This window comes from Pyrgilauda ruficollis, unplaced genomic scaffold (assembly GCF_017590135.1).
Source record: "Pyrgilauda ruficollis isolate IOZ18807 unplaced genomic scaffold, ASM1759013v1 scaffold30, whole genome shotgun sequence".
In the NCBI taxonomy this organism is placed as follows: domain Eukaryota; kingdom Metazoa; phylum Chordata; class Aves; order Passeriformes; family Passeridae; genus Pyrgilauda; species Pyrgilauda ruficollis.
In genome coordinates, this window is record NW_024524378.1 from 453,871 (window position 1) to 466,417 (window position 12,547).

Here is a 12,547-nt window from a genome sequence, read left to right on the forward strand (position 1 = left end):
TCTTAATCAACACAATTGTTTTGTCACCATTGCTCGAGTTCCTGGATATGGGAATAGACCATTTTGACCTTGGAGGAAGGTGGTCCTTGAAAATCAGCCACAATGATGGACACTCTCAAAAGCAATGAAAAGCCCACCAATACCCAGGGTGGAAATGCAGCCTGAAAAATGAAGAGGCTATAGGAGTTCATGTGGACATAAGGATTCCTGGAGGTCTGTTACACTACTATCATGGATGCCCAGCCCAAGAAAACTAATGGTGCAGGTGAGCTTGGGGCTTTGTCTTATGGGGAATTGGAGAAGATCCAGATGATCCCACTCCTCATCTCTTTCATTGCACAGCTTATGGGGCTCCTCCTCTCTTGGTGACCTGTGGTCACGGAGCAAATTTCCCTGGCCCAGCCTGTCTGAGATCCCCACATGCCCCTGCAACCTGGCCTAGAGAGACACATCCTGCCTTGGGAGCTTGGGCTAAGACCTCGGAGGTGTCAGGGACAGACAGCTCTGGTGATGCTGGCTATGGGGCCCTGCAGGACATCAGCACCATCACAGAGCTCATGCAGGCTGCTCTCAGCACAGCCTGGTCCCTGCTGCACACTCTGCTCCACCCGTGCTGGGGGCTGCAGGGACAGCCTGTTCCTCGGGCTCTCCCTGGTAAATGCAAGGCAGAAAGAGTGCCCCACCCTCCCTGATCAGGATTCAGCAGGTAACAAAGCCCAAAGCACATTTTGATCTGGAATAGCCAGCTGAGATCATTAGAACCTGCCAGATTTCACAAAAAGTCAGAGCCTCCTGTTGCTACCCTTTCCTGGTGACAGCAGGGATCCTGATGTTCCTCAGATAGTTTAGGTGATCAGCAGCCTACAGATTTTCAAAGACTGGTTTAATATTTAGCCAACTCAGTTTCCACTGTTTTCAGTCCTTTGCTGTCTTTTAAAGCTTTTTACAAGCCACCTCCTGCTTGAAGAATTCTTCCGTTGTGTTGCTAACGCATTCTAAATTGGGCAACAGGCTATGCTGCCATCAGCTGGAATTTGATGAGCAATGGGATAAAAGACCATATGATGTGATACTTAGTAATAGGAGGGGCTGCATATGAGGGCTTAGGCGGACTCTCCCAACCTCAGTCCAGCTCCTGCCCCAGTTTTTATTTTAAAAAAACCCAATTTCTTAATTCAAATAGAAAGTCCAATTACAAAAAAATAAAATAAAATAAAATAAAATAAATCAACCAAACCTTTTGAAATAAGCTAGTAAAATCTTGCTCCCTTGCTCCCTTTTCTCTCAGCTCATGTGATATGCAGATGGGAGCTAGCCTCATTCTGGCACATGCAGTTATAGTGAATTATACCCACAGGAGAACTCGATGGGAAGAGGTTCCTGTCTGGAAATCACACGTGCTGCCAGTTTGAAGGGGTGTCTTGGGAAGAACAAGGAGGCCAAGAGGAGGGGCTGCATATGAGGGCTTAGGCGGACTCTCCCAACCTCAGTCCAGCTCCTGCCCCAGTTTTTATTTTAAAAAACCCCAATTTCTTAATTCAAATAGAAAGTCCAATTACAAAATAATAAAATAAAATAAAATAAAATAAAATAAAATAAAATAAAATAAAATAAATCAACCAAACCTTTTGAAATAAGCTAGTAAAATCTTGCTCCCTTGCTCCCTTTTCTCTCAGCTCATGTGATATGCAGATGGGAGCTAGCCTCATTCTGGCACATGCAGTTATAGTGAATTATACCCGCAGAACTCGATGGGAAGAGGTTCCTGTCTGGAAATCACACGTGCTGCCAGTTTGAAGGGGTGTCTTGGGAAGAACAAGGAGGCCAAGATCACATTTCACCCTTCTTCCTATGTATCTCTGCCAGACCCCATTTGTCACAGTGGAAGAGACTGGTATAGAAGGAAGAAGTGGGGAAGAGTTGTTTTCCCTTGACTTTTTGCTTTCAGTGGGACAGCACTGGGAAAAGCCATGAAAGATCTGCTCACACTCTCAGGGGAGCCCAAGGAATGTCAGGCAGAGAGAGATAAGCAGCTGAGGCCCACAAAGGGCTGAATAGTTTAGATAATGCTGCTATGCATTGCTGCTACTATGTAACCCTGACAATGACTTTCATTCTAAGGACATATATGAAGGTTAAATAAGCACTGTAACAAATTAAATAAGCAAGTTTTTGGACAAATATATAAGCAAACCCATGGTCTTTCCCCCCCCCATCCCCCCCCAATATGCCAATATTCTCCTGTTTTTTAAATCTATTCTTACATTTCTACTTAACTGTATTTTGTTCCAATTCCCCATGAACTACACAGGAAAGAGGACCTGCCTTTTTTTTTTTTTTTTTTTCTTCCTTTAAATACATCTGTGAGCTGAAAAAAAAGCAAAACCAAGGCAGACATGAGGACACACATGTCCAGCTTATTTGATCAAAAGCAAAGTCCACCCTTGCAGCTTTGTTGATTCATTTCCTCCGAGATTTTCCTGACTAAAATAATATTTGAGTATCAATGACACACACGGGGGTAGCTGACCTTTACTTGGCACAGAGCGCAAAGGGCAGCAGAAAGGACAATTTTAAGCCAACTTCGTGCTCTCCAGTGTTTTGGAGCTCCAACCTATGCCCAGCTGCCACAGTCCTCAGAGAGATCCAAGGAGTTGAGAACAGCCAAAGCCACCGTCAGGCTCTATCTCTCTGCTGGTGACTGTCCTTCTCTGCTGGAGGAAGCATCCTCAGCCATCCCAGGGACTGGGTTCTGGTGGCTGTGTCCACCTGCACCTGTGATGCCATCTCTCTGTCCCTGGGAAATCCAGCTCCTTGTTGCGGTGGGATCAGAAGACTGTCAGGGAGCATGGCCAGGATTACACCTTCCAGGTGAACAAAACACCTTGCCATACAGAGCCAACTCTTAAGAATCCATGCTGGTGACAAAAAACAGCTTCCCTGGGTGAGAGCTCCTTGGGGCTCCTGGTGGCCTGGGGCTGGGTTAACTCCATCATAGAATCACAGAATTATAGAATGGGGTTGGGTGTGGAAAAGACCTGAAAGATCTTGTAGTTCCAATGCCTCTACCTTGGGCAAGGACACCTTTCACTAGCCCAGGCTGTGTGAAGCCCCATCCCTCCTGGCCTTGAATGCTGCCAGGGATGGATCATCCACAACCTCTCTGGGCAACCTGTGCCAGTGCCTCACCATCCTCACAGTGAAGAATTTCTTTCTATATCTAATCTAAACCCACTGTCTTTCAGTTCAAATCTTTGTCCTATCACTTCATGCCCTTGTCAGAAATCCCTCTGCAGCTCTCTTGTAGGCCCCCTTTAGGCACTGGAAGGTGCTCTAAGGCCTCGCCAGAGCCTTCTCTTCTCCAGGTTGAACAACTCCAACTCTTTCAGAAGAGAGATGCTCCAGCCCTCCGAGCACCTCTGTACTCCTCCTCTGGACTCACTCCAGCAAACCCATGTCTTCCTTGTGCTAAGGACTCCAGAGCTGGATGCAGTATTCCAAGTGGGTCTCATAAGAGCAAAAAGAGGGAGAAGATTATCTTCTTCACCTTCTCCCTACTAAGTTCTCCACAGCGGTATCATGAATCCAACCCATCCCAAGGAAAAAAGGATGAGAACACATTTTATCTGTTTCTGGATCCACTACACGTCAAATGCAAGAAATTACCATTCAGGAGTAATCTTACTTTTTCAAATTGACCTATTCCTCTGCCCTGAGGTCTCTCTTCTTGTGCACAGCCACACAGTTCTGGAATGGAGCAGTTTGTTAACTGCTCTTCCTTCTCTTTCATGGACTCATAAATAACACTTGATTTCGTAAGTTCACATCCCAAACTAACAGGAATGGAGATATTTTTAACAGAATTTTCATTTGGCATTATGATGCAGAGTACCTTCTGTGTGAAATTCAGTTTTCTTTCTGTTTGCACTGTCTGTACCTGAGGATTTTCTAATAAGATTTGAAATTTTTTCCCTTCTTTAGCATGAGAATGCACAAATAATTGTCTGAACTGTTTTTGCAATAAATTATGTTAACCAAGATACTTTTCTCTTAATCATATTAGTAGCTGTGCTGACCTCAAGGGCCTTGCTTGCACAGGTAAGTGTTGCTCATGTGAATAAATATGGCCCAATCCCCTGCTGTAAGTGGAAACAGAGAAGCTCAGCATCTATTTGGGTAAAGTTTTCTGTCCTCAGTGAGAGCTGACTTCATGGTGCAGCAGACAGTCAGACATGGCAGCACAACCCCTTTCTGCTTTTCCAAGAGACAAAATGACTAAATCAACCTCTGAAGGACACACAGTCCCTTGTTACCTTGTGGACTCCTGCTTGTAGATGTCGATGATGTTCTCCACCAGCAGGTTCCTCTGCAGCCCGTAGACGCCGTGTCGGTCCAGGACCACCTCGTGCCGGCAGGAGGGACAGCGGAAGCGGCCTCCCGACGCCACAGTTGTGCCTCCCCTGGTCGGCAGGTAGGGGTTGGAGGCCTGTTCTTGCCAAGCAGCACAAGGAGAGGAAGGTACGGCCATGAAAAACCATGAAAGCCTCTTCCAAAAGCACCAAATGGTAGGAAACCATTTGTCACTATGCCCAATGAGAGGGTAATTCCGACACGTCACCCCTGGGAAAGCAGCTGGTGACTGCTGGGCGTGGGGCCAGTCCCACAGCTCACGCTCGGCCATGTCACCACAGCCAACAGGTGGCACTTTCACCTGCTGGGAGCTCAGCTCTGGCACCCGGATACATCAACTTTGGCCTTAAATCACTCCCCCCAACCCTGTCTCACCAACTGCTAAAAGTGATCTACCAAAACATGTAAAAAATCTTCTTTCCCATTCATTCCAGCCAGTCCTGCTTGGGAAGCAGAGCTGTCTGTGGGAAGAAACCTACCTGGAAGATGTCACTGGCGCACTTCCGACAGAGATTGTGCTGGCAGGGCAGGATGACCACTGGCTTGGTGAACATCTCCAAACAGATGGGGCAGATCAGCTGTTTCTCCAGGTTATCCATAGTTTGCTGCTCTTTGGAGAACGACTTGTAGCTCAGGGAGGTGCTCATCCCTAGCTTTTCCTGGGGCATGCGCTCAGGGCCACGGCCTTGTGGAGAGGTTTTGGGGTAAATTTCCCCTGAAATAGGTCCGAGGCTGGGCTGCGATCAGAGGCTGTCTGTGCTGCTCGGGCCGGAGGACATTGTTTGAGCGAGGGGCCGAGCAGAGCCGGGCTGTTTTTAGCAGCGCTGCGTCACGAGCTGCCGTCCTGCCGTGCCCATATATGCGCGTGAGAGCAGGACAGGCTGGGACAGGTGACGGCTGCCGGGGAGGGGGGAGGCCAAAGAGGCCCTGGCTCTCCTCACTCACACATGGCAGCCTTCACCCCTTGAGGAGTTGTGGGAGTGATAAGCAAAGGCCATCTGCTCCCTTCCCTTATCTTTGCAGGTCAATGGAGACCGAAGGGCTTGCCCCAGCCTGTGCAGCCACATCCTGCAGCCTAATAGACATTCTGTTGTGAGCGAGCAGCTGTGGCCACGACAGGCAGGATGTAGTTTTGCCCATGTGTTTTGGGAGGCTCCTGGATCCTACCTTTCCAAGATGTGGAGTACATATGGCTACTGGAGAAGACAATAGGAGTGATGGCTGCTCTGGAGCTTGAACACTTCAGGGTGTAAACATCTCACCACCTTGAAAACCAGACTGTCGGACAATTCAGACTTGTTGTGAATTATAACGTCTGTATTGTCTCACCCTTCTCATGAGACTGAAAATAGAATAAAAGTTTTTAAAAACCCTCTGAGTTGCCCCATCTTTGAGTCAGAAAAAGGTATAATCTGACACCAGACAAAGAAAATTGCCCACCTATAACTGTGCTTGAGTTTGTTCTGGTAAGATTTTGGTCTTAGGCGCGATAACATAAAAATCCAACGTGACTTTGTGCCATTTGTGCACATTAACTCCACGGGCAGGTTAAATATGCATGAAGAACATTTGAATTTCCTGATGAGAAAAAAGCCAGAAGAAATACAGTGTGAAAGGCTTTCATTTGTGCTGCTGGAGAATAGGTACTAATTGTATATGCTCTCTCTCTGATAGTTTGATTCAAATATATTTTAGTTTTGGGCACTGCTGTGTTTATATCTGTTTATTAGACACTGATATCCCTTTCAGCTTGGCACTTGTTCCAGAGTTATTTTTAAAATGACAATTTCCCAGATAATTTGTGACATGTGATGCCTGATCTTAAGGGAAAGCCATCTGTGCTTCTAGTTGCCAATAATTTATCACACAACTGTACAAGCAATAAATATCTCATCTTCAAATTTAAGCCAAAGTCCCTGCACTACTGTATAAAATCACTTTGCCACCATACTGTACATGTAATCAGAATATTTTCTTCTCTTTCAGTCAATAACTACAATACTTTCTCAGTTCAGCGTCTTGTAGAAACCTTTAATGTTTATTCTGCCTTATGACTGTATAGGGCTTGCATCTGAAAAATGCAGTAGAGCAGCTGAGTGAGTGCCCCATGCATCCAGGGACAGACCCCAGTTCTAAAGCAGGGCCCTCAATCTGCATGCAACACCAGTCTGTGCACTTCAGGAAAATGTAAAAGTGAAGGCTTTCATGGATTTTTGCATGAAAATGAATACTATCCTCTGCATGCAATTTTAATAAATAACATTAAATTAAATGTATTATTGACTATTTTATTTTCATTGCCTCACATACTTAAGTGTTTGAGTGAACTGTACTCATTTGCAGCCCACCAAGCTGCAAATTCTCCTGTGTAAACTTACACACATTTGTCAGCAGTCCCTTAGAAACAAATAGATTTTTATAAGTCTTGCATTCACGGGAAATTAGTCACAGCTTAGTTAAATCCACTTGAAATCACACCTTTGCTTCGACTGCCTGGTGTGGACAAGAGCCTGGAGTCCAGTGGGAGAAGCTGCTCTGGCAGCTGAGCTGTGGACAGCTGGGGCTTTTGGCAGGGCTGGCAGGGAGCCTTCCCTGGCAGCAGCAAGAAGATATTTCTCTTCTTTCCCTCCCCTCATAGCTGGGTCAGAGGTGACTTTTGCATCTGGAGGAATCTGAATGCCTCATTCTTGCTCTCCTCGCTTTGAGTCAGCTGCCCCTTGCACAGCAAAACCTGCTTCAATAAGGGGCTCTGAATTAGATGAGGAAATTAGATGATGCCCTCATCTGGCAGGGCAGGAACTTCCACCTTACTGCACAGGCAGAAACAGAGACATTCTGGAGGGAAAAGCTGAAGGCTAGAAATGTCAGCACACAAAAACACCTGCATACGCTGATGTAGGGAAGGGGGTGTTCATGGCATGAAAAAAAAGCCATGCTGGCTTTCTGGAGAATGAACTGAGGTGCCTCTCAGGTGTAATGTGCCACTGGGATGTGATTCTGGTGATTTTATACTTACCCACGGTAACCCCCAGAAGGCTTCTGCTAAGTGGCTGAGCAAGACATGTGATGCATCTGCAGGGGACATCTGGTGGCAACAAGGTGAGGGACAGCGTGCTGCTGGCTTTCCCCTTTCTGTGTGCTGAACATGGAACAGGTAACAAACAGCACAACCAAAAAGAGAAGTCAACAAAACAAAGATAAACCCATCTTTTGCAACCAGGCCTGAGCTGAAATATTTTTCTGGCAGGACCATGTAGTCCAGACACGTGAAAAATTAGTATCGGTTTTTCTGACAAGGTATTGTGAGCCATAGTAATAAATTACAGGTAAAGAAATGCAGAGGCTTGACCACACTTGCAAAGGCAGGATGAGAAGTGCCAGGAAAGCCACACATTTTATGACCACTCTGCAAGAAAGAGGAAGAGAAGAGCCAAGTCCAAGACACTGAGGAAAAACAGGAAGATCCTGCAGCTGGTCTTCTGCAGGGACTGCTTAGGATAAGCTTCAAAGAACTCACACTGAGAAAGAGCCTGGACCCTCCTGTCTCTCCCTGGCAGCCCTGTCCCCCTCCTCTTCCTCCCCTTCTTCTCCTGCAGGGGAAGGCCACCAGCACACACAGCTGTCCACCTCTGAAGAGTCACCAAGTCAAGCCATCTCTCAAGGGACAAACAAAGGGCAAGAGGACTTGCTTTAACACCCCTCCTGGACAGAAAATCTAGACGTCTGCAAGAAGAAATTTTTTTTTTCCAGTATTGCTTGTCTGGGAGTGTTACCTGGCTTTGTTGACATAACCAGAACACTAATTCCTAAATATAGGCTTGCTTTTACAGACATTACTTCTAACTTCTCTATTTTGCAGCTGAATAAAAGCTTGTGGCCTGTGGACTGATTGTCTGGAACCTGGAAAGCTGGCTGCAAAGCAATGGGCTTAGGAGAGGGATTTGGAGGAGGAAGGAGAGGTTGAGTGATGTCCAGGTTCAGGTTTCAATGCCATAATGACATCTCTGGGTTTTGCATTCACAGAATTCCCCTCTTCAGCCTCTTATCTTGTATCAGAGTTGTGAAGCTCTTGTGTGTCACTCAGAAAATCAGCCCTGTGGCTCTCTTGCATGACTGGAAAACAAAGAGAAAAATCATATTTTGGCCAGAGGATGCTGTCAAAAACATGCTCCCACATGAGTTGTTTCTCCAACAAGCCTGCAGAGACAAAGTGCATTCTGCAAGGAGCAGACTCCTTGTCCAGGCATCCTGTCCTGAAGGTGGTGGGTGGTGAGAAGCATCCTGGTCCATGGGGTGACAGTGCCTTGGCTTGCTGCCACCCACCTTCTGCCTGTCCTGAGGGGTGAGCAAGCCCCCTGCCACCCAGCCCAGGAGTGGGCAGACCTCTACACTGGCAGCTGCCTAAAAGAGCTGGGAGCTGCCCATCATTCCTGGGCAGGGATCAACACCCACCCCCACCCCGCTGCCTCCAGCAGCTCCCCACACTCCTGAGGCTGGTGGGACTCACCTGCAGCTTCCCACAACAGCCCAGCTGCTGGAAGAGGACAGAGCTGGTGGGTGCCTGAGCAATACAACATCCTAACAAAAACGAGGTTGCCATCTCCAATTCTGTCCACCCAAATGTGAGACTTAGGACAAAATGATGATACATCCTTCCCCTCTTCCCATAATGCTACCTCTGCTTGTTGTTCTGGCTGAAAAGATTTGCATTTTTAGCCAAGCACTCCTCGGGGAGGCTAGGGGAGGTTCTCCATCAATCTCACCTTTGGTCTGTGCCATTTATCCTGCCGAGAACAGTCCCTCGGGAGCGGGTGGCAAGCACCGGCATTCCCACCTACAAGCGAGCAAGCTGCAGAGACTCAGATTTCACTTACATTGGCAACAACTTAAAGAGCCGACAAGCCAGCTATAAGATGAAGCCCTCCTACCTATACAAGCGCAAACTGCAAATTATATTTTGCATTTCATGATTTTATTGTGATGGATATACACGCCATGATAAATACTGAGACTACCCTTGTGTGTGACTCAATTTACGCAGCCAAAGAGAGCCTTTGCAACAGAGACAAGTGCTTTCAAAAACACTTGAGCCTTTGAGACTGACATTTTTTCCACTCAACACACACACACACACACACACACACACACACACACACACACATATATATATATATATATACACATCTTTGTCTTTGTGTACCTCATATGTGATGACAGGCCATATGCGGTCAGTATTTGGAGACCTTCTAAAAACAGTCTGAGGGTAGGTTTCAGATCTCCAGGAAAACAAAGACCAGCACAGGAGATAATGACATCTTTAGAAAGCTTCTTTTGCACATATAAAATCACACTAGAAGAGGAAAACTCAAAGCATTTCCAAGGGTGAGTCACTGGGAGCACATCAAATGTATGGGACTTGAGATTTCAGGAACCAGCTACAAAGACCAGACAGAGGGAGGATGTCTGCTCTTTTCTTTTTAACACAGTATGGACACTGCCCTGAGCTGAACTGTGCTCCAAAGCAGCCTTCCCTGGTTTTATCCATACTCAAGAACCTTCCATGGTTTGTAGCAAACTGGGAGAAACATGGGATAAAAGGGGGTATGAATTAAGAGAATAACTTCTGTTCCAAATTAATCAGTGGCACCAACATAAATTATAGCAGATAAATCTTAGAGATTTGGATTAAAAGACCCTGAAACAGTGAGAGTCTCTGGACAAACTGTATCAAAGACTCATTCCTGCATGCTGTGGTTCTGCCATCATAGTGACACCGAGACATGAGATCACTGCCCCACCTGTCTGCCTCGCAGAAGGAAGATCCTTTGGCTTCCTTCTGCCCTCCAGCAGTGCCAGCAAGCCAGAATGAACCTGTCACCTGGCTTTAGGGGACACAGGGAAACAAAGCCCTCCTGAAAGAAAGTCCTGGTTTCCTCAGAGTCCTCAATATCAGAATGAGAAATGGTGCTCAGGCCATACCCTTCAGGCAGGCAGGGTGACCCTGTGAGGCATTTACCATGTTCCTTGCAATTATCAGTATTGTCTAAAGTCTGAAAATCAGTGAGCCTGAAAAGACCAGATGCAGGATAACAAGCATGAGACGAATAGTTCAGCATCTCCCCAAACCACATGCAACTTTACAAACCTGGAGATTCCCAAACCCTTTTCCCCTTCATACACCACTGCCAGAAAGAGATCCATATTTCACAGCCAAGGGATAAAAGTATGTCCAAAGGACTGGAGGAAGTACTGCATGTGGGAAATAATAGCACTGCACTACTGTCTACCTAAAAATAGGTCCTTTCCAGGAGTAGGGACAAGTTTCACAGATAACAGGAATAGGCTTGCTTTTCCACACCCCCAAACCTACCCTGCTGTGAAAATGAGACATGAAGGAAAAAAGGGTATAAGTAAAACAAAAGCAATTAGAAAAAGGGGAGAGCACACCAGTTAGAAAAGTGGGAAAATCCCACTTCCTTTTGAAGAGTAAGCAAGCAAGTACTTTACTATTTTAACACAACCTTCTGCTTTTCAAAGACACCCCTGACCCTTTCCCTGTTACTTTGCTATCACAGCTATCCCACCAGAGCCTGTTGGTAAATCATGGCTTTATGTCTCCCCTACTAGCAGAAAGGTAGGAATGGTGAATCCTCCCCCGCTACCTGCATTTTGTGGAACAGGGATGTTTGATTCTGGAGTGAAGGAGGTGGCACAGCAGGGGCTGTGCTAGCGGGCCTCCTAAGCATACCAGAATTTAAGGAAAAGGGTATTGCAGAGCTTTAACAACAGGAGTTTTGACTGGGTGGCAGATTTGTGTTCTGCTCTGGACTTAACAGGCCATAGCACTCCAAACCCCACTGCTGCAGCCCCAGCTCTGTCAGTGGGAAAGGAGAGTGGTGTTCAGCAGAGAGGGACTTGTGTTTCACAGCACAGATCCAGCTCAGCTTCCCAGCTGGCATCAGCTCATCACTTTACAGGGATACAGCCCTGTCCCAGTGTCAGGTTTCTCCCTAGCCTTGGTCTGCTTGACATAAGCCACTCTTGATGCTATTTCAGTATGCTCTCCATTGCTCAGCTGGCAGAGCAGAGGACTGCGGATTTTTTTTTTTTTTTTTCCAGGACAATGCTGAGGTCCATAGTTCAAAGGAGAGACTGATTTTAAGTTTGTACTCGGCACAAACTTTATACTACATCAGAGACCTGCTAAAACTCTGTCCCAGCTCCCCAGGATGGTCTAGGTTATGTTCTCATCCACCCCCATCTTGAGGGTCATTCTTTCAGGACAGAATAAAGATTCAGTGCTTGAAGATAAAGGGTCAAATATTTCCGTATTACAGCTAAAGAAAAATACTGTGTGGGGGGACAGAAAGGTTTTCACACAGTAAGTTGCAACCAGAACCAGGAAGGTGTCTGTTTATCAAGTGGCTGGTGTCAGAGGTAACAAATGTTCTTAGGGTGTTTGGTTTTTTTAATTCTTCTGTTTTCCTTTTATTTCCTTTTGCTATGTGCCCTGCAAATGCTATCAAAGCATATAGCAAATCCAGCATGACTCTTAATTCCTGAGTACCAATACCTTTTTTTTCCCCTTTTGAAAGTTAGATAAGAAGAGAAATTTTTCCTTTTGGCCATTTTCCAGTCAGGTTCTTTCGCCCACTCCTTTACATGAGATTTTTGTGAGCATAGGGGAGCACAGCAGTTGAGAGAGAGATGCAGGCATTTGCAAGGAAAACAACAGGAAAACCCTTCAAGCCAGGCACTTTTAGCTACGATCAGAAATGCCATCCACTGTGACACTGTGTTCATTGTACCAAGCAGCAGTTTATTGCATTAATGTCCATTTGAATTATCACTTCAGGAAGCATCTCAAGCACGCCGGCCCATGTCCACACATGTGGTGTTGCATCACCCTTTCCCCACATCAGGCTGTTCCCTGGGAGTCAGCCCTTCTGATTCTGGCAGAGTTTAGGGAATGCAAGGGAAGAAAGGGTGCATAGCAAGTCCTTTCACCATAGCATAACTCAGATTTTGTGTGTCTTCTAAAAGGCCTTGACCTTGCCACAGAGGGGGCAGCTTTGCAGTAAGATTTGTGCTTTGCCTGTGCTGACTGAGGATGCACATCTCACTACACAGTTCTACC

The 12,547-nt window shown here is 46.3% G+C and overlaps 1 protein-coding gene across 8 annotated transcripts in view; it reads right to left on the bottom strand.

The window, feature by feature from the left end:
* Positions 1–5,224, bottom strand: part of TRIM55 (tripartite motif containing 55) — a 37,973-nt gene extending 32,749 nt beyond the window's left edge. For 5 of the 8 annotated variants that reach the window (XM_041473713.1, XM_041473714.1, XM_041473716.1 and 2 more), the window contains exons 1-2: positions 4,890–5,221; positions 4,314–4,486 (exon numbers count right to left, since the gene is read on the bottom strand). In XM_041473713.1, the coding sequence (XP_041329647.1) occupies positions 4,314–4,486; positions 4,890–5,078 (362 nt within the window). In that variant the 5' untranslated portion in view covers positions 5,079–5,221. Of the gene's footprint in view, positions 1–4,313; positions 4,487–4,889 lie in introns of all 8 variants that reach the window. The other 3 variants (XM_041473717.1, XM_041473715.1, XM_041473710.1) reach the window with 3 other exon arrangements.
* Positions 5,225–12,547: the final 7,323 nt, after the last annotated feature.